The sequence below is a fragment of the Schistocerca piceifrons genome, chromosome 7 (assembly GCF_021461385.2).
Source record: "Schistocerca piceifrons isolate TAMUIC-IGC-003096 chromosome 7, iqSchPice1.1, whole genome shotgun sequence".
In the NCBI taxonomy this organism is placed as follows: Eukaryota; Metazoa; Arthropoda; class Insecta; order Orthoptera; family Acrididae; genus Schistocerca; species Schistocerca piceifrons.
The window spans coordinates 338,709,547-338,735,062 of record NC_060144.1 but is presented as its reverse complement, the minus strand read 5'-3'; the positions used below and the strand labels follow the sequence as shown (position 1 = coordinate 338,735,062).

The 25,516-nt window shown below is 42.5% G+C and overlaps 1 protein-coding gene across 1 annotated transcript in view; it reads left to right on the top strand.

Annotated features, from left to right (window-relative positions):
• Positions 1–25,516, top strand: part of LOC124805162 (cytochrome P450 4C1-like) — a 108,259-nt gene that overhangs the window by 43,491 nt on the left and 39,252 nt on the right. The window contains exons 2-6 of the mRNA XM_047265642.1: positions 540–646; positions 730–820; positions 898–1,083; positions 4,236–4,305; positions 9,101–9,227. Coding sequence (XP_047121598.1) covers positions 540–646; positions 730–820; positions 898–1,083; positions 4,236–4,305; positions 9,101–9,227 — 581 coding nt within the window. The remainder of the gene's footprint in view (positions 1–539; positions 647–729; positions 821–897; positions 1,084–4,235; positions 4,306–9,100; positions 9,228–25,516) is intronic.

Here is a 25,516-nt window from a genome sequence, read left to right as displayed (position 1 = left end):
CCCAGGACGTTGCACGTCTGTTACTGAGTTTCGACCGTGTTTGAAATGTTCTACTTGCTTATCCAAATTTCCACGGTTCATACAACTTTCACCATATAGTACAATCATTCGAGAAAAGATTTTGGGTGGTTTCTCACCTTCAGAAAGGGAAAACCGGTCACTGAACATTGTTGACCTAACGTGGAGACTTCAAGTGGACACGCCATCGTTAAATTTAATATTGAGGTTATAAACAAAACAATTTTTATATCTACACAGCTGTTCTCAGCCCATCCCAGTGATAATAACCTTAAGTCATGAAAGTACAAAACTCCGTCTCTGTATTGTAGCTCATAGATTACTCCGATTAAGAATTTATTATTAGACACACTTATTTCGAGAAACAAGGGACTCAGATTAAGACAAAGTAATTTATTAATAAAGATGGACGGCATTTATTTCAGCTTGTTCACCCTTTTAATACCGATAACTAGATACAGGAACATCGTCTAATTCTGGCAGCAGTGGGTCATTTTATTGCTTGGAACTTCCTGTTTCAGGTTTGCTGGCATTGTTACGGAAGATAACGAAGAGCCACGGGGCAGTCTTCCGCATGTGGTATGGAAATTTGCCGGAGGTCCACATCATAAAGGCAGAGAATATTGAGGTAGGCTTACCTGCTTTCTGACTTTGCACAAGGCTCTGTTCCGTCAGCGCCTACGTCATCACTTTTTTCCTTCGCTCCCGCAGAAAGTTCTCAGCAGCTGCGACCTCATCACAAAATCTGTGCACTACACATTCCTGAGACCGTGGCTGGGAGAAGGTCTCCTAACCAGCGCTGGTAAGCGAAACTCTCTTCAACATGTGAGAGCTCACCTCAGTCATCTGAACTTTTTGTGACCAAATTTTCTTCTCTAGGGAATAAATGGCAGAGGCGAAGGAAAATGCTGACTCCTGCGTTTCACTTCAAAATTCTGGATAACTTTGTGGGTGTTTTCGCAGAAAAGTCGAAGGTGTTACTAGAAAAACTGAGAAAGAACGCGGACGGACCTGAATTTGACATCTACCCGTCCATAGCGCTTTGCTCACTCGATATTATTTGCGGTAAGAATACTCAATTCTTTATAAAGCTATTAACTTTTATTAATTCATGTATCTGTGTTTGCTGATTAGATTCACACAGATCTTACCATAAAATATTTACGTTGCATAAAAGGATTCCTAATATGAAACACTGTAACTCTACACTGACAGTGTTGATCATAGTAATAAACGACATAGCGTTCCAGTGTCGTCAAGCTCATGAATATGATATAATGTAGCGTAGGTACCTGAAAGAGTCCACGGCCCTGCTCTGGTACTTGTTACCTAGTTTATAAAGAATTATGCCTGTATACGACTAGCAAGATTGCACTTTTTCGCAATCGTGAATGAAACTTTTTTCTTTTCTTGTGTGAGCATAGTATTATGGTTGGAAACGGCGCGACTTATGTGGAAATAATTAGACAAAAGCGTGCTTTGTCGGGCGTTTTTTGAGAACCATTAAATTTGTGGATTTAGGGTTGGCAGGCCGTGTTTTCGAGAACAATATCCCGTGGACAGTTTTGAGATATAACTGTGCTCTGTTTACTGCTGGGTTTTCGTTTCTGCTTACAATGGCGGATACACATTGTTGCAGTTCGCCTATTGATGTCTGGTGGAAAGTATGACAAAGTCGAAAAGTGGAGATGGTATCTCTGGAGTTGCCATTCACAGCTATTAAGTTTCTACGCACATAATTCAACATAAGGAACTAGTATCGCGCGTTTCATTTATTTGTTTTTGCGATCTGGTGCACCGTGTGCTAGCTGACCTCTGATCTATATTTCACCTGTACAGGGGGTAGTCATCTCAATATATCAAACTGCTATCATCAAACGTGCCGAAAATGTTAACCGTCATCAGCAGACCCAGAAACATGAACAGACGCAAAGCATTGTAGCACGGGAGAAAGAATGTTTTAGGTATTGTTGTAACATACATATACTGACGATCAAAGTCTTTGAGTTGACAGCAATGTCGTTCATTGCCATTGATGTATACGCATGGATACCTTCATTTGTGTACGTAACATGACGTTACAGTCTTTGGTATGATAATTTCGATGGACTTTCGTTAGCCAGTGAACAGAGTTCTGTGCATGTGTTAAGCACCACCAATAATGACGATCACTATACCATGTTACATGCCAAAGGTAGAGTCTTTCATATGTTCGATAATGCATTTTTGCACCTTACTCTAGCGGTTCTAGGCGCGCAGTCCGGAACCGCGCGACTGCTACGGTCGCAGGTTCGAATCCTGCCTCAGGCATGGATGTGTGTGATGTCCTTAGGTTAGTTAGGTTTAAGTAGTTCTAAGTTCTAGGGGACTGATGACCAAAGTAGTTAAGTCCCATAGTGCTCAGAGCCATTTGAACCATTTTGCACCTTACATATTTTTTGAATATGCGAAATGTCACAATACATTTAAGGTACGTAATACTTCATGTACGACGTAGTCAGACATCTGTTACGTGTATGTTGGTATGTGAAATAAGAATAATTATTTACGGTTTAGTTGTGTATATAACTAGTTATTGGTGTCATGTTTCCCGAAACTTGTTGTGTTTTTAAGTTGAATAAATCACCCATTTGCAACACTGGTGCGCCATAACCTCCGTAGAGCCGTGGTGATACAGATCATTACACAACAGATAATTACGTGTTTCATTTATGTATCTTACCAGCAATCTAATCTGTAGTCTTTTAACTCAATTCTAGAGAAGGATGAACATCAACACTTGTTTTCTTCTTTCATACCTTTCTTCCTCATATACAAACAAGTGACCTTCAACGCTATTTACTGCGCCAGACAGATACTTTTGACTTGCCATTATGTTTCATTGGTTGCAACGTGGTGGTGTATCTGTCGTTTTTCGTGAACCAGTTGAGTCTTTAAATTTCATTGATTCATTTCATTGATTGACAGTCAATAGCCTACGTAGAGGATCTCTATGTAAATGTCATTGCCCCGTCACCATTGATACACAATATTGCAATCAACCGAGTCGTTCTCTTCGTTATTTTGTATTCTGCCTGGAAGGTGGCGCATGGACCCGCTCTTGTGTTCTGCAAAATAGGCCGAATGAAGGACGCGAGTAGGAGCAGGAGAGGTAAAGCACTTCGGTACTGCGTGTAAAATTAATGATATTTACTATAGGCAAAAACAAGTTAATACATGGTTGCTTAACTTTGGCTGAGATTAGCACGTAGGTGTGGTCGGCGTAGTTCGTCCGCTCTCGTAGAGCCAACCTACGAACGTGCACCTACGCTATGGCATCGGAACTATCGATACCACAGGTTATGTATTACGCATCCTGAATATGATATAATCTCAATAAAAATTGAATCCCCGATCAGTGATTTACCAGTAGATTTCGCTTTACCTGATGTAATAACAACAAAATGGCATGGTCTTCTTTTTTAACTTGTCGTGTCTTCTTTGAAAACTGAGTATGTTGAACATGCAGGAGTTACTCTAATGGGATGTCAAAAACGAAAGTCAACAAAATACACAGGTAAGCATTTCTGGCGTGTAGATAACGCAATGGAGGTCTTTACATAACAACAGAAAGCCCTGGTGATGCACCCTGTGGTTTCGTACTATATAATAAAACCACTCCGTCTACAGGCCACAAGTGGCCCATCGGGACCAACCGACTGCCGTCTCATCCTCAGTGGAGGATGCGGATGGGAGGGGCGTGGAGTCAGCACACCGCTCTCCCGGTCGTTATGATGGTATTCTTGACCGAAGCCGCTAGTATTCGGTCGAGTAGCCCTTCAATTGGCAGCACTAGGCTGAGTGCACCCCGAAAAATGACAACAGCGTATGGCGGCCTGGATGGTCACCCATCCAAGTGCCGACCACGCCCGACAGCGCTTAACTTCGGTGATCTCTTGGGAACCGGTGTATCCACTGCGGCAAGGGCGTTGCCCTCGTACTGCATAATGCCATAACAAAAATGTTACAGATTTAACGACAATAAACGGAATTCATTATCAAGTTTTCCGTTTATTTTAGTGTCTCAGTTTACCGAGAACAACTTCGCCCTTTGGGCTTGGACCAATCTTTTTATGAATTACTGTTTAATGGAGTCCGATGTAACCGAGTTATATCTCGATCATAATCAAATATCACGTTGTTTCGATTTAAAAAATTTGTACTCTTCTGTTTGGCAGAGACTGCAATGGGCACATGCGTCAACGCCCAAGAGGATGCTGGATCCGAGTACGTTTCGGCAACCTGCTCGTGAGTATGTCTCCGTAACTGTTACTGCTAATGCTGTTACTCTTATTCTATGTTATTAGAGAAAAGACACTGCTTATCATCTTTAACGACATCACAGTCGGTAGCACACCACACCTACAAAAACACAACAATGGCGTCGTTTTGACAGTGAGAAACCACTTCTACAGCACGTATATAGAGCCGAATGTCTTACGAATTTTCAGTCGTGGGGACAAATATATGAAAGCAGTGGATATTCTCTATGCACTACTGTTTTTAAAATGTCTGTTACTCAGCAGCCGTACACTAGTTTCAACATAGGATTATAGAGCCAACCGGTTGCACATAAATGGTAGGTACATTGACCTAGGTTTCGACACCTACTGGCGTGTCTTCATCGGAATGAAATGTTGCTAAATCCTATAAAGTAGTATATTTCTATGTATTACTCTATAGGATTTAGCAACATTTCATTTTGATGAAGACACCTCTAATACGTGTCGATACCTAGGTCAATGTAACTACGGTTTATGTGCAACCATTTGGCTACTTAATCCTATATTGATTCGGTACATATATTTAATAATACACTGTACTTAGAAATTGTTTTTAGGTACAACAGAAAATGTGAACTTCATTCAGCGAAAGTTTGCAGCACAATGCACTGAAAATTGAAGAACATGAAAGAGAATTAGTAGTTGACAAACGAGTCAGTCAGGATTGTAATCTATTTATTCTAGAAACTATTTAATATGTACATTGAACAAGCAGTAAAAGAAAACCAAGTACAAATTTGGAAAGAGAATTAAGGTGCTGAGTGAAAAAATAGCAACCTTTAAATTTTGTGGTGAACTTGTAGTTCTGTCAGAGACGTCAAAGGACTTCGACGGCCAGTAGAACAGAATAAAGAGTGTTATGAAATTAATGACGAAAAAAGTAAGCAGAGGTTGTAGAATGAAGTCGAATTCAATCAGGCACTGGAGAGAGAAACAGAGCAATAAATGCAACTAGAGTACAGTAGAAGGAATCAGTAGAAAGGCAGGGTTCCTACGAAAGTAATAGTACAGTGTTCGAAGCACACATCTATCGACTTTATTATGAAAGTAGGACATATATATAAGACTAAAGCATGATGGCAGAATTACACAGTTTCTTTCTTAACACGAATAACAAAATGTGTCGTTAGCATTTCCTTGATGGAAATTGATGTAAAGGCCCTCGCTGTCCTATTGTGTTATTGCATTGTTAGTCCTTGTCCCATCTCGGTTCTCCGTAATTAATTCAAAAATTCTCTTCAGCATTTACACTGTTACGGTTTCTAGTTCTTGGAGTGACATTGTCGTATCATTTTTTTTTTTCAGCTCACATACGGTTTCAAATTGCCTTCCACTGCGGTAAACACGCCTTGCAGGTACTCCAGAAAGGTTTTCCAAGGGGTTCAAATCCGGTTTACGGGCACACAAGGGTAATACATCAGTATCTTTATCTTCAAACCACTTTTTCGTTGTGACAGAAATGTGTACAGATGAATCATCTTGTTGAAACCTTAGGTTTTCATCCCCCAGGTCCTCTAGGTACTCCAAAAAGGTTTTCCAAGGGGTTCAAAGCCGTGTTATGGGCACACAAGGGTAATACATCAGTATCTTTATCTTCAAACCACTTTTTCGTTGTGACAGAAACGTGTACAGATGAATAATCTTGTTGAAACCTTAGGTTTTCACCCCCCAGGTCCTCTAGGTACTCCAAAAAGGTTTTCCAAGGGGTTAAAATCCGGGTTACGGGCACACAAGGGTAATACATCAGTATCTTTATCTTCAAACCACTTTTTCGTTGTAACAGAAACGTGTACAGATGAAATATCTTGTTGAAACCTTAGGTTTTCATCCCCTAGGTCCTCGTGCATTCTAATCAGTTTTGTCTGTAGCATCTTAGTGTACACGTTAAAGTTCATTCTAGTATCCAGCCAAGCAGTGTGTGGTTTACATTTAGTACAGAAGGCAGCCAAACTCATAACTCTTCCACCACCAACATTTCTCCTCATTCTTACCTGTTGCTCTCTTCTCCGATCATCCCAATAATTTTGAAATCCATCCGGCCCGTCTTAATGAAATTTCTTCCCATCACTGAAGATGCTTTCTTTCCACTCTGAAGTCCATGGCGTGTGTTTTTCAACAAATCCTAATCCATCCAGTTCATGCTTGGGTGTTAAATCAGGTCGTTTCTTCAATGGTAGATGTTTGTGATTTGACAAAATTTGTCGCACACGTTTGGCCGTTACTGGCAACTGTAAATCAGAGACGAGTTGACAAGGATAACGGTTTGTGGCCCTTACTTTTCACAAAAGTAACCGTTTCGATCCCTCAGATAATTTTCTACTTTTCCCACATTTTCCTTTCTGTCTACATCTTGCACCCTATCTGATGAAATTATCAATCAGTTGAACGGTTCAACTAGTTGGATATTTGACGATTAGAATATCTCATTTCCTTGCACAAACCTATTTTTTCTTTTCAATCGCATGAGAACTGTTTTCCGCGTGGCATTTTCACAATCGTGGTTTATGGGTACAACACGCACTGTCGCTAATGTTGTCTGTCTCCCATCTGCAGTAAAGGCACTTACGCATACACAGACACCACACAGAGCCGAGTGCCTTTATACCAAGTTCCACCCTCTACCACCTGAATCATTGATGTCTTGTTATATACTGTACTAATAACATCAAATGCGATACCTGGTGACTGAATTTATCGGTATACTGGATCTTATACTACTGCATGCACACTGTGCACAACTACTCCAGCCGACGATGTTAATTTTCTTACAAATACCAATGCCTTCATACTGACCTCCATTATTGTAGTGTACGAGTTTTATTACTTGGACAGCAAAACAACTCACGATAGTCGAAGTAGACGTAATACAAGATGGATACAGCAAAAAAACTGAAAAACAGAAAGTCTTAGGAAGTCGTTTATGGCAAAATAAATTTATGTCACAACTCGACTCAAAGAAGAGACCAGTTGATAGGTAACATCCAGAGGTGAGGAGGAATCGTAACCTTGGTAATGATAGGAAGCATATGTGGGGGTGGTGGGTGGGCGGAGTGACGGAGAGAGAGTAAGAATTTTAGAGTAAGACTAAAGCTTGACCACAGTAAGCAGTATAAACGAGTGTCATTCAATTATTAAACAGATAAATTGGTCTGGGGAAAAATCTGTTAGCAGGGAAAGGTTTTTACTTTTATGGCTTTAAGTTGGGATTACTGGGATGAGCCCTGATGAGCTGGTGTATCAACATGGTTTAGTTTATAACCTCAAAAATATATTTCAAGATGACGTGTCCACTTGAAACGTCCACATTAGTCGAACAACGTTCTGTTATTCGTTTTTTATTTGCTGAAGGCGAGAAGCCAGTGAATATATACTGTAGAATGTCTAAACTTTATAGTGAAGGTTGTATGAATCGTGAAAACTTTTACAAGTGGGTAGAGTAGTTGAAAAATGGTCGCGACTCAGTGACTGACGAACCAGTTGCAGTTTCAACTCCATCACTTGAAAGTCGAATCGATGACATTATTCGTTCCTACCGCCGTGTGACTGTGCAGATGATAGTTTATAAGGTTTAAGTTAGTACTGGTACAGTTCATAACATTATCTGTAACAAGTTGAAGAAGCGCAAAAAATGTGCAAGATGGGTGCCAAAGGAGTTGACGCAGCTACACAAGGAAACGAGGTTGAGAGTGTGCACTGAGCTGAAGGAAAGTTATGAAAGAGAAGGTGAGCACTTTCTCAACAAAATTTTAACTTGTAATGAAACTTGGGTTCACTATTATGAGCCAGAATCAAAAAGACAAAGCATGGAGTGGAAGCATACTCAAGAAAAAATTCAAAACCCAAGCATCAACAGGAAAAGTCATGTTGACGGTGTTTTTGGATGCTGAAGGTCCACTTTTTTGTTATTATCTCGAAGAGCAGCGTACAATGAACAGCCAATACTGCTCGGATTTTCTTTTAAAGCCGGCCCGTGTGGCCGAGCGGTTCTAGGCACTCCAGTCTGGAACCGCGCGGCCTCTACGGTCGCAGGTTCGAATCCTGCCTCGGGCATGGATGTGTGTGATGTCCTTAGGTTAGTTAGGTTTAAGTAGTTCTAAGTTCTAGGGGACTGATGATCTCAGATGTTAAGTCCCATAGTGCTCAGAGCCATTTGAACCTTTTTTTCTTTTAAACAAGGTGAAGCCAGCCACGAGAGAGAGACGTCTTGGAGTTCAGAGGAGAGGAGTGATTCTCCAGTAAGACAACGCCGCACGTCCTCATATCGCTCAACTAACCCGTGACACCGTTGGCATAATGGTCTGGAAAGTACTGCCTCATCAGTCTTACAGTCCTGATTTAGTACTAAAGGAGGCATTACGTGGCAAGAGGTTCCAGGACAACGAGGACGTGAAAAAGTTTGAAGGAAATTGGTTCAAACATCAAGCTAAAGAGGTCTTTGCAGCCAGAATAAAAAAAGCTTGTAGGCCGTTGGAACAAGTGCATAAAGGTGCAAGGGGATTATGTTGAAAAATGGAAAAAGTATTGTTTTGTAAAAGTAAACACTTTTTTCTCCAGACCAATTTGTCTCTTTAATTATTGAATGACCCTCGTATATAGAACTCAAAAGGTCTTTACTGGATGGAATAGAGTATCTAATCTGCATCAAATCAGTCTTCGGATTGAAAATAATAACACGAAAAGATGTGTCTTCTGCTACAGGCAGAAAAAAGATAAGTTTTCCTGCATATCACATCTGTAACTAAAGTAGTTTCTTCACACAGAGTGACGGAGCTGACGATGAAAAGAATGTTGAATCCCTGGCTATACCCCGACTTCATATTCCGCATGACGCCATCGGGTAGACAGTACTACAAGTGCCTCGACACGGTGCATCAGTTTTCTAAGCAGGTAGGAGCATGTAAACTTGTATCACGTATCTCAACAGTGCTAAGACACTACTGTAAACGAAAGAGTTTTTTTTCCTCAAATGTGTGTGTGTGTGTGTTTGTGTTTGTGTGTGTGTGTATGTGTGTTTGTGTGTGTGTGAGTGTGAGGGGAGGGGCATGTCCGCGTGTGGATATCACTGTCAACTTTATTGGATTTAACAGTTAATTTGAAAATCTCTTAACATCGCACGGTTTCTGTCAACAGCTTGCGACACACAATGGGTAGAATTTTTTCTTTTTTTTCGTAGAAAGTTCAACATGGTTTGATCTGTCTTAGCTTACAGTAGTACAGACATGTCATATAAGACGTGGTACACATAGAACTATGCATGAGTTCTTAGATTCCCTAAGTGGAATTTCGTTGTTACTGTAGTCAAAAAAATTGTAAATGAGGCACCCTAAAAGAGCAGTCACAGTCCTGAACAGTGACTATTTACAAGCCGTGCATCTGTGATTTACAGCTACATATGAACTAGCAAAATTAAAATATTGCACCTGAAATAGCAATTTGCACATACAAAATAGATAAATCAAACTAAAACTTGTGTATCTGCAAATATTATCGAACTTTTTGCACATTGTGGACAAATTTCCCATAAATTCATGTAGAATTAAACTGAGTGACATCCGTATTGGGTACAGTGTTTTTAATGCAATCAGACTTCTACAGTGATCAGCGGATTTGTCCTTTACTGAAAATCTTCATACATGTCAAAACAATCAAAATATATTCTAATTTTGATCTCACATTAATTAAAAGCATGGACATGATAAACATTAGAACTGGTATGCAACGCAATTGTTGAGCAACAGTTGAGTTTCATGTGCTGTATACAAGGTCTGTCAGCCAATGTACACAGAAAACGATTTCACAATTTATAAAGAGGGAAGGGTGGAGGGGGGGGGGGGGGGGAGGGAGGGACGCACAGTAAAAAGTGTCGCCCTGTACACATGATAGATAAAAATGATAGTCATTCTGCTTAAAACAAAGCAAATTATGAAGAGTATACAAATTTAAAGCAACCGTCTCCTTATCTGAGGATAATAACTACACCAGTACGGTAGCGCTCATCTTGGGGGTAACCAACTTGAGTCCTGAGGGTGGGAGATATTTTCACCACCAGTACTTAGCCGGTAAGGAAGGGAGAGGTGGAGACATAAAGTTTCTGATCACTGAAGATCTGGAGCACATTCCAAACCGTACTGCAGTGTCTCAGTGGGAGAGGCTCTGAGCACTAAGGGACTTAACTTCTGAGGTCATCAGTCCCCTAGAACTTAGAACTACTTAAACCTAACTAACCCAAGGACATCGCATACATCCATGCCCGAGGCAGGATTCGAACCTGAGACCGTAGCGGTCGCGCGGTTCCAGACTGTAGCGCCTAGAACCGCTCAGCCACTCTGGCCGGCCATTGGGAGAGGGCATATGACACTTGGTAGTGAGGAGTCTGGCAGATACGATACTTAAGCTCTGCCGCCCCCTCGAGAGCAGTGGGCTACGTGCAACATTTACACACATACTCCGCAAGCAACCGTATGGTGCGTGGTGGAGGGTACCTTGTAGTACTATAAGTCATTTCCTTTCCTGTTCCACTCGGAAATAGAGTCAGCCCTAATGTCTTCTTGGTCCTTACGCGTAATGTCTGTTGACGGCAATAAAATCGTTCTGCAGTCAGCTTCAGATGCCGGTTCTCTAAATTTTCTCAGTGGTGTTCCTCGAAAAGAATGTCGCCTTTCCTCCACGGATTCCCATTTGAGTTCCTGAAGCATCTCCGTAACACTTGCGCGTTGCTCGAATCCACCGGTAACAAATCTAGGAGTCCACCTCTCAATTGCTTCTATGTCTTCCTTTAATCCGACCTGATAAGGATTCCAAACACACGAGCAGCACTCAAGAATAGACGCATTAGTATTCTATACGCGGTCTCCTTTACTGATTTAACCACTCTTTCCTAAAACTTCTCCCAAAAAACCGAAGTCGATCATTCGCCTTCCGTACCACAGTCGCCGCACGCACATTCCATTTCAAATCGCTTTGCAGCGTTACGCCAAGATATTTAAAGGACACGATTGTGTTAAGGAGGATACCGCTAATGCTATATCCTAATATTAGGGGGTTGGTGTTTCTACTTATCCGCTTTAACTTACATTTTTCTACATTTAGAGCCAGCTGACATTCATTATACGATCTAAAAGTATGGTCTACCTCATTTTGGGTCCTCGTCCACTCAGGAAACTTTGACACCTTCCGCTACTCCAGATCATCATCAGCAATCAACCGCAGATTGCTGCCCACCCTCTCCGCCGTATCATTTACGTGTATAGAAAATAATAACGGTCTTATCACTCTTCCCTCGCGCACTTCTGACTATACCTTCGGCTCCGATGAACAGTCGCCATCGAGGACAATAAATGGGGTCTATTACTTAAGCAATCATCGAACAACTCACATATTTGGCAATCTGTTTCATATGTTCATACCTTCGTTAAGAATCTGCATTGGTCACCGCGTCAAATGCTCTCCGTAAACCTAGAAATACGGAATCTCCCTGTTGCCCTTCATCCATAGTTCACAGTATATCATATGAGAAAAGGGCAAGGTGAGTATGACACTAGCGATGCTTCCTAAAACTGCGCTGATTCGTGGACATAAGCTTCTCGGTGTTAATAAAATGTATCTCGACCAGTTTGTACCCTCTTCCTTCTCTCATCGTCATACAAGACAAAACGACACAGCGTTACACACTTATTACCGTCACTTAAGGTCAACACATGAGTTTAAGACAATTCTCAGACACCGCAGTGAATGGGGCGATTGGGGATGGAGGAGGAAAACCTTTGGGGTGTAGCGAAATGCACCGTCGATTATCAAGCTGTAGACGGCCGCTGTGGACGAGCGGTTCTAGGCACTTCAGTCCGGAACCGCGCTGCTGCTACGGTCGCGGGTTCGAATCCTGCCTGGGGCATGGATGTGTGTGATGTAGGAAGCTGTAAGGTTCTTCTCAAGAGGCCACGTGCCGTACACTTTGGGTTCACGCTCGAGCGTTGCAGGCCAAGCCAAGCGCAGTAATGCTCTGCAGATCACACATCGACCTGTGTATTCGTAAAGGCACTTTCCGTATTCTGATCACTATGGAATTTTGTATTGCCTCACGCAATAACAATAGTCAGCCTCTGTACTAGTTTAAGATATAAATCTTAAACAGTTTCAGAGTTATTCACATTTATCTAGAACTACATTTTGTAGCTGCCCATTAAGAGCGACTTCCCGTCAAAAGATACTCTACAATAAACACTTTGTTGATAGATATATAATTAACAAACATTTTGCTTATGTGATGTATCAGTTCTAAAATAATAATTGCTCTTCATTTTTTCATTTGTTGTACTGTCAGAGTGAGTGAAGCTGTGACGAATCAATCTTGCACTTTGCTAATAATTGAATCGATGCGTTGTAAAAAGGGTCATGCACACTTTTTTCATATTATTTACAGGAGATAACTGATCTTTATGTCTGTTTGCATCATTTGATACAATATGGAGTCATTGTCCCATCAACAGAAGTATTTGTTAGAAGGATATTGAGTTAGAGGAGGGGCCAAGTTCACATAAAGAAGTCCATAGTGGACCTTTCGCAACAAAAAACACGACACTAGATAATCTCAAGAAAATTCTACAGAACATACCTGACGAGCAGGAACCCTTTTATTACAGTATCTACCAAGGATGAACAAGATAAAGAAGAAGCACACCAACCATTAACTGTTTTGCTGTATTTTGGTTGTGGTCGTACTTTGGGAACATTATGACTAAACCTGTACGCTCATAACACACTCTTTTATTGCTGCAATGAATGTGGATACCACAAACTTGCATAACACAATCCTTCCACTGCAAACAGGATGCTAGTTACCATCATCAACATCGTCGGGTTCGAAAAGGTGTCATCTCCAGCACATTCAGACTCGATTACTGACAACGGTCGATGGCTAAAGTATGTGGTAATGGCTTATATTGTCTCACCCTCGACCCAATTGCTACATGACAACTCTAAGATACCATGCTTAAACCTGTTGTCTTGAAAAATTAACTTGCCAAGACATGAGCCCTTTTCCAGATCACAGATTCACTTAATGAATGCAGGTGTAAATCACATTATGTAATCGTGTAAGTTATGTATAATGTAAGGTTTAAGGTTTCTAGAGGCATAATCTTCAATTGTTTCCTTAATATTTGTAAAGATGAGATTATTTTCAGTTTATCTGCTTTTCGGAAAATACCAATTTTAGAGGATGATTGAAGGAAATTAGGAGTTGGTAACTAGTCATTAAGGGAAATTACACATGCCGTCCGGAAAAACTGTGCAGCTGACTGGATACAGTATGTCCAAGCCACTCTGAATAGACTACGGTAGCGTGTTGTGGAACAGCTATATGTTCACATCTCGGAGAGTTACAATGCAGCTTTACTACCGTGAGGCCCATGGTAATTTTGTAAAAATGTAATTTACTTTCTCTGAGACTGCCACTGAGGAGGTTAGCTCCAATCGTATACACGACTCATCAGTAGCCGATATCTATGAAATGGCCTTCGTAGACTACCTGTAATAACGAATACCAGTTAATAGATGTTGACCAGAGGTGTGCCATTGTGTATATAATTGGAGTTAAGCCCTTCAACGGCAGTTAAGGCCTGAAGATTGTGCACTAAAGCACTGAAACTTGTAGCCATGTGATAAACAACATCATACGGACATCTGTAGGTGTTCCATTTTGTTACATAAGCGAATAGCCGAAGTCCCTCAAACCTCCAATCAAAAGGATGGACATATAAATATCGAGAATTCACTCAAAGAGGATTTTGGCGCATTTTGATATCAAATTGACACACTAGTTAATTAAATTGATCAATTAAACCACCCTCCTCCTTTCTCACTTAACTTACTGTGCTGCTAAACGGTTTATGACACCCTGAGGGTTGATTTATAGCCCTCTGTAGATAATCTGTCCTCCTGAAAAACCCTCCAAGCCTTCTCCCTCCTTCTCCCACACCCCTCTGAAAAAGGGACGCTTTCATGCACCCTCTCCCCAGCTCTGAGCCTCTTTTCCCAGACCTGGGAAACTCCACAGCCCTCCCCTTCCTTCAACCACATTTTTTTTTTTTTGGGTCATCAGTCTTCTGACTGGTTTGACGCGGACCGCCATGAATTCCTCTCCTGTGCTAACCTCTTCATCTCAGAGTAGCTCTTGCAACCTACGTCCTCTATTATTTGCTGGATGTATTACTATCTCTGTCTTCCTCTACAGTTTTTGCCTTCTACAGCTTCCTCTAGTACCAAGGAAGTCATTCCCTCATGTGTTAACAGATGTCCTATTATCCTGTCCCTTCTCCTCATCACTGTTTTCCACATATTCCTTTCCTCTCCGATTCTCCACAGAACCTCCTCATTCCTTACCTTATCAGTCCACCTAATTTTGTACATTCATCTGTAGCACCACCTCTCAAATGCTTCGATTTTCTTCCGTTCTGATTTTCCCACAGTCTATGTTTCACTCCCATACAATGCTGTACTCCAGACGTACATTCTCAGATATTTCTTCCTCAAATTAAGGCCGATATTTGATATTAGTAGACTTCTCTTGAGAAGGAATGCCCTTTTTGCCATTGCTATTCTGCTTTTGATGTTCACTTTGCCCTGTCCATCACTCGTTATTTTACTGCCCAGGTAGCAGACTCCCTTAACTTCATCTACTTCGTGACCATCGATACTGATATTAAGTTTCTCATCTCTACTACATCTCATTACCAACGTCTTTCTTTGCTTTACTCTCAATCCATACTCTATACTCATTAGACTGTTCATTCCATTCAGCAGATCATGTAATTCTTCTTCACTTTCACTCAGGATAGCAATGTCATCAGCGAATCGTATCACTGATATCCTTTCACTTTGAATTTTAATTCCACTCCTGAACCTTTTTTTTTTTTTTAATTTTCATCATTGCTTCCTCGATGTACAGATTGAACAGTAGGGGCGAAAGACTACTCTTATTATTCCCTCTTGTTTGTTGTACATATTGTAAATGACCTGTCTCTCGGTATAGCTTATCCCTATTTTTCTCAGAATTTCGAACGTCTTGCACCATTTTACATCGTCTAACACTTTTTCCAGGTCGACAAATCCTATGAACGTGTCTTGAATTTTCTTTAATATTGCTTTCATTATTAACTGCAACGTCAGAATTGCCTCTTCCATGCCTTTACTTTTCCTAAAGCCAAACTGATCGTCATCTAGCGCATTCTCAATTTTGTTTTCCATTCCACCTGGAAAATCGAGGGAAGAAGACCCAGTCTGTGCTGGAAAGAAAGGATCCCATGGCATTAAATTCAAATCAATGTCAACTGACATAATAATCTACAGATCAATTCAGTTTGCATATTCCTTATTTAATCAGTTTGCAAGAGACAGAGCTCCCTCACTAGGGAAAAGCTCACGTCTGCACCCCCCTGCCCCCACTGCCCATGAATGAAGAACGGTATGTTAGCCGCCATTTTAGATCACCTGCGCGTGTCTGTCGACCAGGCGCCACTGGGCAATGGGCAGAGCACAGAGCGCACACATTTGCATGCTGCGAAGGTAGAAAACCACCCATTGTCCGAATTGCAAATCACAATACTAAATACCACCGACTGCAGACCAGAAGCCGGGGTCCTGTGATATTCGATACCCAGAAAACTATCTCCGCTCTCTCTCAAGTGGCTGCTTCCTCTTGTAACACCTGGTCCTGAAACCTGTAGACCAGGGTGACGTGCCTGCCTCCATGAGAGACCGCCATTTGTTCTTGCAGCCCCCAAACAAACCATGACGTGATAGCATTCCTTTGATCGGGAAATTTCAGACTCGAAATCTGTCTCTGTCTATCTCAAGTGGTTACTTCCAGTTAGTGCGAACACATGCATGAATCAAACACACAGCCCGAGGTTTCCACCCCTCCTCAGAAAACTGTGTCCCCGTTGGCTAATGCTGGGGACAAACGGAGAGCTGTCACAACTGCTCTATCAAAACTGTCGGGAAAAAGTTCATTTGCACTATCCTATCAAAGTAATTGTTTAACAATTTACATGAGACAAATAGGTCATTCACCACCACCTTACGATGATTATTTTCCATAAAAAACATATTTTCAGGTCTGAGTATAACACATAAACACTTTGCAAATTGTAAATAAATTTGCGCCACAAATAGATCGTAACATATCCGAGGTCTTTTACGTAACGAATTTGAGAGCACAATCACCTTCCTCCACCACAACGTTCCACAGTACACTAAATATATCTGCCGAAAAAACCTTATGATTGTACAAAATCGCGGGCGCACAGCACGCGCCCTCTGCCAACTGCCGGGGAGCCGAGTCCCCGCAGGCACGGAGAGGACTGGCCGGCCGCGGTGGCCGAGCGGTTCTAGGCGTTTCAGTCCGGAACCACGCGGCTGCTACGGTCGCAGGTTCGAATCCTGCCTCGGGGATGGATGTGTGTGATGTCGTTAGGTTAGTTAGGTTTAAGTAGTTCTAAGTTCTAGGGGACTGATGACCTCAGAAGTTAAGTCCCACAGTGCTTAGAGCCATTTGAACCATTTGAGGACTGGCATCAGCCACGCTGGCAGTCCTTCGCAGTACCTACACGCGGGTTGTACCGGATGCACAGAGGCTGGAAAGACTGTCACTATGACTTCCAAGCAGTGAGCTAATCAATTTACATCCGGGGAATAATCTTCCATTGCGAACAATCGCGATATTGAACCTTCTCACACAACGCAAACATCCGCTTCTGTCGCCGCTCGACCAGCATATTTGTTACTTGAGCATTCAGTCATCCGGTAGGCGCAGTGAGCGCCGTCCCTGGGACGTATCCCCCTGGCTATATACAAGAGCCGACAGGTCGGAGCACTCTTTGTACCCGCTGGTCACTCGAGGCTAAGCCGCGGCTTCCGGTCGGCTGAAACATCATGCCTACTCCTGCCACTGTCCGCAGCACACCGTAAGACAAGCAGGTGTGCCCTAGATGTATAGGTCTACCTGCAATTCCACCCCTGACATAGACTTCCCAGTTTGAAAAATCCGCTTTACCCAATCCAAAACGGGGATGTTGTTGTTCAAATGGTTCAAATGGCTCTGAGTACTATGGGACTTAACATCTGAGGTCATCAGTTCCCTAGAACTTAGAACTACTTAAACCTAACTAACCTAAGGACATCACACAGATCCATGGCCGAAGCAGGATTCGAACCTGCGACCGTAGCAGTCACGCGGTTCCAGACTGAAGCGCCTAGAACTGCTCGGCCACAGCGGCCGGCGATGTTTTTGTCGATTAACCTTAAATCTCTTATACGAAAGGTAGGTTCCTCCCTTTTATACGAGTTATTTTCGAAGATACAAGAAATCGGACCACACATGCGTTTTCAAATCAATGACGTATTGTTACGTGTTGTTAAAATCCAGTACAACAGTGTAGCATACCGTGTATTTCCTCTAAGTATTTCCTCATAAGGTTAAAAAAGAATCTGCTTCTATCAGCATAATATCTGTTACATCTTGCACCGCAGCACTAGAATATTCAACTCATTATTGACTCATGACAGTGTTCAGAGCATCGTATCACAGGATGCTTCCTCACTTTCGAACTCTGTTTAAGTAGCCAAATGCCTCGTCACCCACAGTCTGTTAAGGCAGCAGCCCAGAGGAGTTGCAAATATCAGGTTAATACTACACATCACATTATAAATTTGGTAATACGGCTGACTTGATTACAATAGATATCTCTCCCTGTGCAGGTAGCAGATTGAAATTTCATTAAAAAATCTCATCTTAATGACTGATTACCGCCCCGACACGCGAACCATATCCATGGTATTCTCGCCCTCGCTTCCACCAACGTGGCGGCACGTCGTTGATGTGAAACAGATGGACTAATTAATTAAATTGATTATGAGAGTCCCTTTTCATGGCGTGTAATTTTCTTCCCACAGTCGGATGCCACTGGCCACATAACGCTTACAGTCGCTTCTGTGCCGTCTCTGAGGGCTTCCCACAGGCTAGTTGGCCACTTCCTCCGATACAAAAGTGGGTGGTAACCTCATCAGGTAGCTGTAGATATCCAACACTAAACTCAGTCTGTCTGCCGATTGGCTTGCCGCGCTAGTTGAAGTAAGTCACAATCCCGGTATACTGCTCCCCAACTAATCGTGCTGAAACGTGGGCGCTGTAGGATGTTTCACTCTCTTCTCCACCCCCGCGACACCGCCGAATCCTGCCCCCGCCGCCGCCACCGCGCCGCAGGCGAACAGCAACCACCGCCGCCACCGGCGTGCGTGTAAGAGCCGGCAGACCTGGGTTTTCCTCAGAATACAACCCTGTAGAAGCATACATATTGGCTCCCTCCAAATTAGTGGCTGGATGTCTCGTGAAATGAAATGGGAATCCCTGGAGGAAAGGCGATCTACATCTACATCCATACTCCGCAAGCCACCTGACGGCGTGTGGCGGAGGGTACCTTGAGTACCTCTATCGGTTCTCCCTTCTATTCCAGTCTCGTATTGTTCGTGGAAAGAAGGATTGTCGGTATGCCTCTGTATGGGCTCTAATCTCTCTGATTTTATCCTCATGGTCTCTTCACGAGATATACGTAGGAGGGAGCAATATACTGCTTGACTCCTCGGTGAAGGTATGTTCTCGAAACTTCAACAAAAGCCCGTACCGAGCTACTGAGCGTCTCTCCTGCAGAGTCTTCCACTGGAGTTTATCTATCATCTCCGTAACGCTTTCGTGATTACTAAATGATCCTGTAACGAAGCGCGCTACTCTCCGTTGGATCTTCTCTATCTCTTCTATCAACCCAATTTGGTACGGATCCCACACTGCAGTCGGCGAACAAGCGTACTGTAACCTACTTCCTTTGTTTTGGATTGTATTTCCTTAGGATTCTTCCAATGAATCTCAGTCTGGCATCTTCTTTACCGACAATCAACTTTATATGATCATTCCATTTTAAATCACTCCTAATGCATACTCCCAGATAATTTATAGAATTAACTGCTTCTAGTTGCTGACCTGCTATATTGTAGCCAAATGATAAGGAATATTTCTTTCTATGTATTCGCAGCACATTACACTTGTCTACATTGAGATTCAATTGCCATTCCCTGCACCATGCGTCAATTCGCTGCATATCCTCCTGCATTTCAGTACAATTTTCCATTCTTACAACCTCTCGATATACCACAGCATCATCCGCAAAAAGCCTCAGTGAACTTCCGATGTCATCCACAAGGTAATTTATGTATATTGTGAATAGTAACGGTCGTACGACACTCCCCTGCGGCACACATGAAATCACTCTTACTTCGGAAGACTTCTCTCCATTGAGAATGACATGCTGCTTTCTGTTATCTAGGAACTCTTCACTTCAATCACACGATTGGACCTTCTCGAGAAACACTATTGAGATAATTTAGAGAAACGACATTTGAAGATGACTGGAGAAGGATTTTACTGACGCCAACATACCTTTCGCGTAAAAGCCACGAGGATAAGATACGATAATTTTGTTCTAATACCGAGGCATACAGTCAGGCTGTTGCTTCCTCACTCTATTCGCGAGCGGAATACGAAAGAAAATGGCATAGTGGTACAAGATGCCATCCGAAACAAACCACTTGATGGCTTGCAAAGTAAACATACTAATGTAGATGTAAATTTAGTCCACCTATTAAGATGTCACTCCACTCGTTTATAGCTGTACAAATCTCGCGGAATACAAAGGAGGTAACTTCTGTTGCTAAACGTCGCTCGGTAAAAATCTTCGTATTAGACCCATTTTCTCATTGTAGTCACTTCGCGAAACGTATGCGAGAGGTTGTAACATGTTTGGCCACAACACATAAGAAGGGCTATAGAGCTACCCTCTCAACTCCCATATTGTCAGAGTACCGCTTACCCGCCATTTTCTCGCGAGTCTTCCAGTCTTCGATACATAGCATTTGACTCCACCTGACTTCGACGAGTAAGAGGTGTCCCCCGCCAAGCCACAGGTCCATGCTAATTCTCTCGAAATCCCATCACGTTCCGATGGGATGTTTCCTCAGCTAGAAGGCTGTCTAGTCCTCCAACCGTCACTGAACAGGTAGAGAGCTAGCACAACGAGGAAAATAGCACACTAAGCTACAGGAGGAAAGTCATAACAATGTAGAGTATACGCGGACTGAGAAATTCAGAATCTCAACACCTACAATTCATCGATATCGACCCACTGTCTATAAAAATATCCTTCTACGTGTCCTAATCTCCTTTGATTACTACGCTAGAAATACGACAGTGTAATGGTATGAGAGTCTTCGTTGACAGAATAGCGTTTCGTGAGAAATACATCACTGTTCTTGTCAAATTGAGCAAAACTCCACAACGCGAATCTAAAAGTATAACTGAAGTTCCAATACACTACCCCCTTGAATGTTTCACATTGGTGCAGCAGCTTCACACCTCCATGCAGAATTCAGAGCTATTTCAATAGTACGGTTAGATTCGTGATTTAATGAAAGGACTGCTCATTCTTTACTCCCACGTGCTGCTCGATAGTGTACCGTCCCTAAAACTGCTTTCTCTCTGGAGCAGAGCTTATTCACATGAGTAGAACGCATACAAGCCAGACCAAATCAGTGTCAATGTTTCCTCCAGCAACAGCAGTCATCTTAGTACCCCTCGACCCGATTTGTAGCACGACAGTCTCGTGATGACATACCGACGGGACTTGCTGTCACTTGCCTCGAGCACCGCCAAATCTTAGTGAGTGGATCACACTCCCATTAAAAATCCATGTAGATTTGAGCTTGACATATTTTTCTACTTATGCTCACCGGCTTGTCAATTAACAGTCTTTGAATTGCTTCTCTTAACACTACAGCAAATTATTCCGAACTAGACATATGCACTCTACTTCAACTCGTTCCAGATGCTTACTGCTGCATATTACACGGCAGTTAACGTTTCAGATGACAGTGTACGGGATTTCTAGTCCCATTAAAGTGCAATATATTTAGTTGCGTTTGGGTCAACTACCACCTCCACCACAGGTTTCCCGCCTGCGTACAACTCCATCACCAACGAACATCCCATATTTAATACAAAGACACTGCAAACGACTGTGCAGAGCATGGTGGAGTGTACATCACACCTGCATTATCAATTACACATCCATCCCAATCTCACACGCAGATCACACCAAAAATTTCCTAGATGCCTCCATACATACCCCAATCTATCGTATGTTTCCGAGAGAAATACATCGTCTTTCCCAGAGATTTTTTTCCGTCCCATTCCATCCGCATTGTATTTGTATTGGATGTGGAATGTTCCTAGATGATGGAGTTGTCCGCAAACAGGTGGGAAACCTGTGGTGGAGGTGGTAGTTCACCCAAACGCAACTAAATATATTGCACATTAATAGGACGGGAAATCTCGTACACTGTCATCGGAAGTGTTAACTGCCGTAAAGTTTCCAGTAGTAAGCATCTGGAGTGAGCTGAAGTAGAATTTATATATCTGGTTAGGATTAATTTGCTGGAATCCTATACGAAGCAATCCAAACACTATGAACTGCCAAGTCGGTGAGCTAAAGCAGAAGAATATGTGAAGTTCAAATCTACATGGCTTTTGAAGTGGGGTGTGACCCGCCCACTAAGATTTGACGCTGTAGGAGCCGAGTGACCGCAGATTCCGTTGGTATTCCATCAAGAGACTGTTGCACTACAATTCGCAGCGGGATGTAAGAGGAAGTGGTAATAACAAGGGAAACTCCCCCTCGCACCCCCATCAGATTCAGTGGTCAGATGGCCCAGTGGATCGCCCGTCAAAAACTGAACACAGATCAGGCGTGAAAACAGGAAGAAGGTGTACTGAACTGTGGAAAAAGAGCAAAACAGAAGCAGTGAACGCTCTAAGCTCAAGATGTGCAACATCGAGCGAGTCTGAAGAGGCAAGGCCTCGTGGTTATGCGGCCACGACATAGGACTGCGAAAGAGGACATCCATTTTCAAATCCCCCTCGTGCCCCTTTTTGTTTTTCTCTCTCCACAAATTTAAGAACCTTACGTCCGGTCATTGATGTGTCGGTTAGCTGTATTTAAATTTGTGTCTGTGTCGTGGTATAACGTCCCTTTGCAGCAGCGACGTGTAAGGAAGGGACCTCCAGCCGTACGTACCTTGTATTTGATCTACACAGGTACCACATGTTATGACTCTTTCGTACCGTTTTGGAAGTTTTCATTCTAATTCATGTGTTGTAACATAGCTCACACCCATTTATTTGTTATTTTAATTTGCGTAAGAGGTCTATGCGGCGTCTCGACTGCTCTCACTATTCATCACATTTACTTGCGACAGTGATATATACTTACTGCATGACGCATTGATAACGTAGGACAGCTGCCAATACTACAGAAGTAGAACAGTCACGTCACTGACGGGACGAGAAGTTCATAAGATGACTGCTGTTGCTGGAGGAAACATAGACATTAATTTGGTCTGGCCTGTACGTATTGGTCAATTGGCTCTTGGTGTACGATAGTTGGATATTCATGTAAGTGCTTGGTTTGCTTCTCAATAAAAAACTAGCCCCACGCATATGCGTATTACGCATGTGAACATAATCTTCTCTAGAAAGAACGTATTCTCATGGTCGGTCCACTACCGAACCGAACGTGAGGATAAAAGAACGAGGAGTCCTGTGATTAAGTCCCTTATCTCCCTCTACTCTTAAAATATCTCTGAATTATGCCTGGAAGTGAGAGCCTGCTGCACCGATGTAAATCACTCAAAGGATAGTGTACTGGAAGCTCTGCTATACTGTTAGATTCGTATTATGGAGTTGTGCTCCATTTGAAAAGAAAAAGGTTATTATTTCCCACGAAACGCTATACTATCCACGAAGGTTCAAACACCATTACACTGCCGTATTTCTAGCATAGTAATTATAGGAATACTGTAAAGGAGATTGAGACACGTACAAGGGTACGTTTATAGACAATCGTTCTTAATCGATGAATTGCACATGTTATGGTTCTGAATTTCTCTGTGCAGTCCACATATACTCTGCATTTTGTGTCTCTCGTCCTGTATGTTAGTGTGCTATTTTTTCGTTGTGATAGTTCTCTACATACTCAGTGACGAGTGAAGTATTAGACAGCCTTCTAACTCCTGGAATAGTGCTTCCGGAACGTGGTGCAATTTCAAGAGGATTAGCATGAGTCAGTGACTTGGCGGGCAACATCTCTTCCCCATCGAGTGCTATACAGGGTGGTCCATTGATAGTGACCGGGCCAAATATCTCACGAAATAAGCATCAAACGAAAAAACTACTAAGAACGAAACTCGTCTAGCTTGAAGGGGGAAAACAGATGGCGCTATGGTTGGCCCGCTGCATGGCGCTGCCGTAGGTCAAACGGATATCAACTGCGTTTTTTAAATAGGAACCCTCATTTTTTATTACATGTTCGTGTAGTACGTAAAGAAACACGAATGTTTTAGTTGGACAACTTTTTTCGCTTTGTGATAGATGGTACTGTAATAGTCACAAACGTATAAGTACGTGGTATCACGTAACATTCCGACAGTGCGGACGGTATTTGCTTCGTGATACATTACCCGTGTTAAAATGGACTGTTTACCAATTGCGGAAAAGGTCGATATCGTGTTGATGTATGGCTATTGTGATCAAAATACCCCAGGCGCGTGTGCTATGCATGCTGCTCGGTGTCCTGGACGACATCATCCAAGTGTCCGAACCATTCGCTGGACAGTTACGTTATTTAAGGAAACAGGAAGTGTTCAGCCACATGTGAAACGTCAACCACGAGCTGAAACAAATGAAGATGCCCAAATAGGTGTTTTAGCTGCTGTCACGGCTAATCCGCACATCAGTAGCAAACAAACTGCACGAAAATCGGGAATCTCAAAATCGTCGGTGTTGAGAATGCTACTTCAGCATCGATTGCACCCGTACCATATTTCTATGCACCACGAATTGCATGGTGACAACTTTGAACGTCGTGTACAGTTCTGGCACTGGGCACAAGAAAAATTACGAGACGATGACAGATTTTTTTCACGCGTTCTATTAAGCGACGAAGCATCATTCACCAACAGCGGTAACGTAAACCGGAATAATATGCACTATTGGGAAGCGGAAAATCCACGATGGCTGCGACAAGTGGAACATCAGCAATCTTGGCGGATTAATGTATGGTGCGGCATTATTGGAGGAAGGATAATTGGCCCCCATTTTATCGATGGCAATCTAAATAGTGCAATGTACGCTGATTTCCTACGTAATGTTCTACCGACGTTACTACAAGATGTTTCACTACATGACAGAATGGCGATGTACTTCCAACATGATGGATGTCCGGCACGTAGCTCGCGTGCGGTTGAAGCGGCATTGAATAGCATATTTCATGACAGGTGGATTGGTCGTCGAAGCACCATATCATGGCCCACACGTTCACCGGATCTGACGTCCCCGGATTTCTTTCTGTGGGAAAAGTTGAAGGATATTTGCTATCGTGATCCACCGACAATGCCTGACAACATGCGTCAGCGCATTGTCAATGCATGTGCGAACACTACGGAAGGCGAAATACTCGCTGTTGAGAGGAATGTCGTTAAACGTATTGCCAGATGCATTGAGGTTGACGGACATCATTTTGAGCATTTATTGCATTAATGTGGTATTTACAGGTACACAGCATGCGTTCTCAGAAATTATAAGTTCACAAGAATACATTTATCACATTGGAACAACCGAAATAAAATGTTCAAACGTACATACGTTGTGTATTTTAATTTAAAAAACCTACCTGTTACCAACTGTTCGTCTAAAATTGTGAGCCATATGTTTGTGACTATTACAGCGCCATCTATCACAAAGCGAAAAAAGTGGTCCAACTAAAACTTTCACATTTCTATAGTGACTACACGAATATGTAATAAAAAATGGAGGTTCCTATTTAAAAAAACGCAGTGGATATCCGTTTGACCTATGGCAGCGCCATCTAGAGGGCCAACCATAGCGCCATCTGGTTTCCCCCTTCAAGCTACACAAGTTTCGTTCTTAGTATTTTTTTTCGTTTGACGCTTATTTTGTGAGGTATTTGGCCCGGTCACGATCAGTGGACCACCCTGTATATTGAACAGTAGAAGATTCG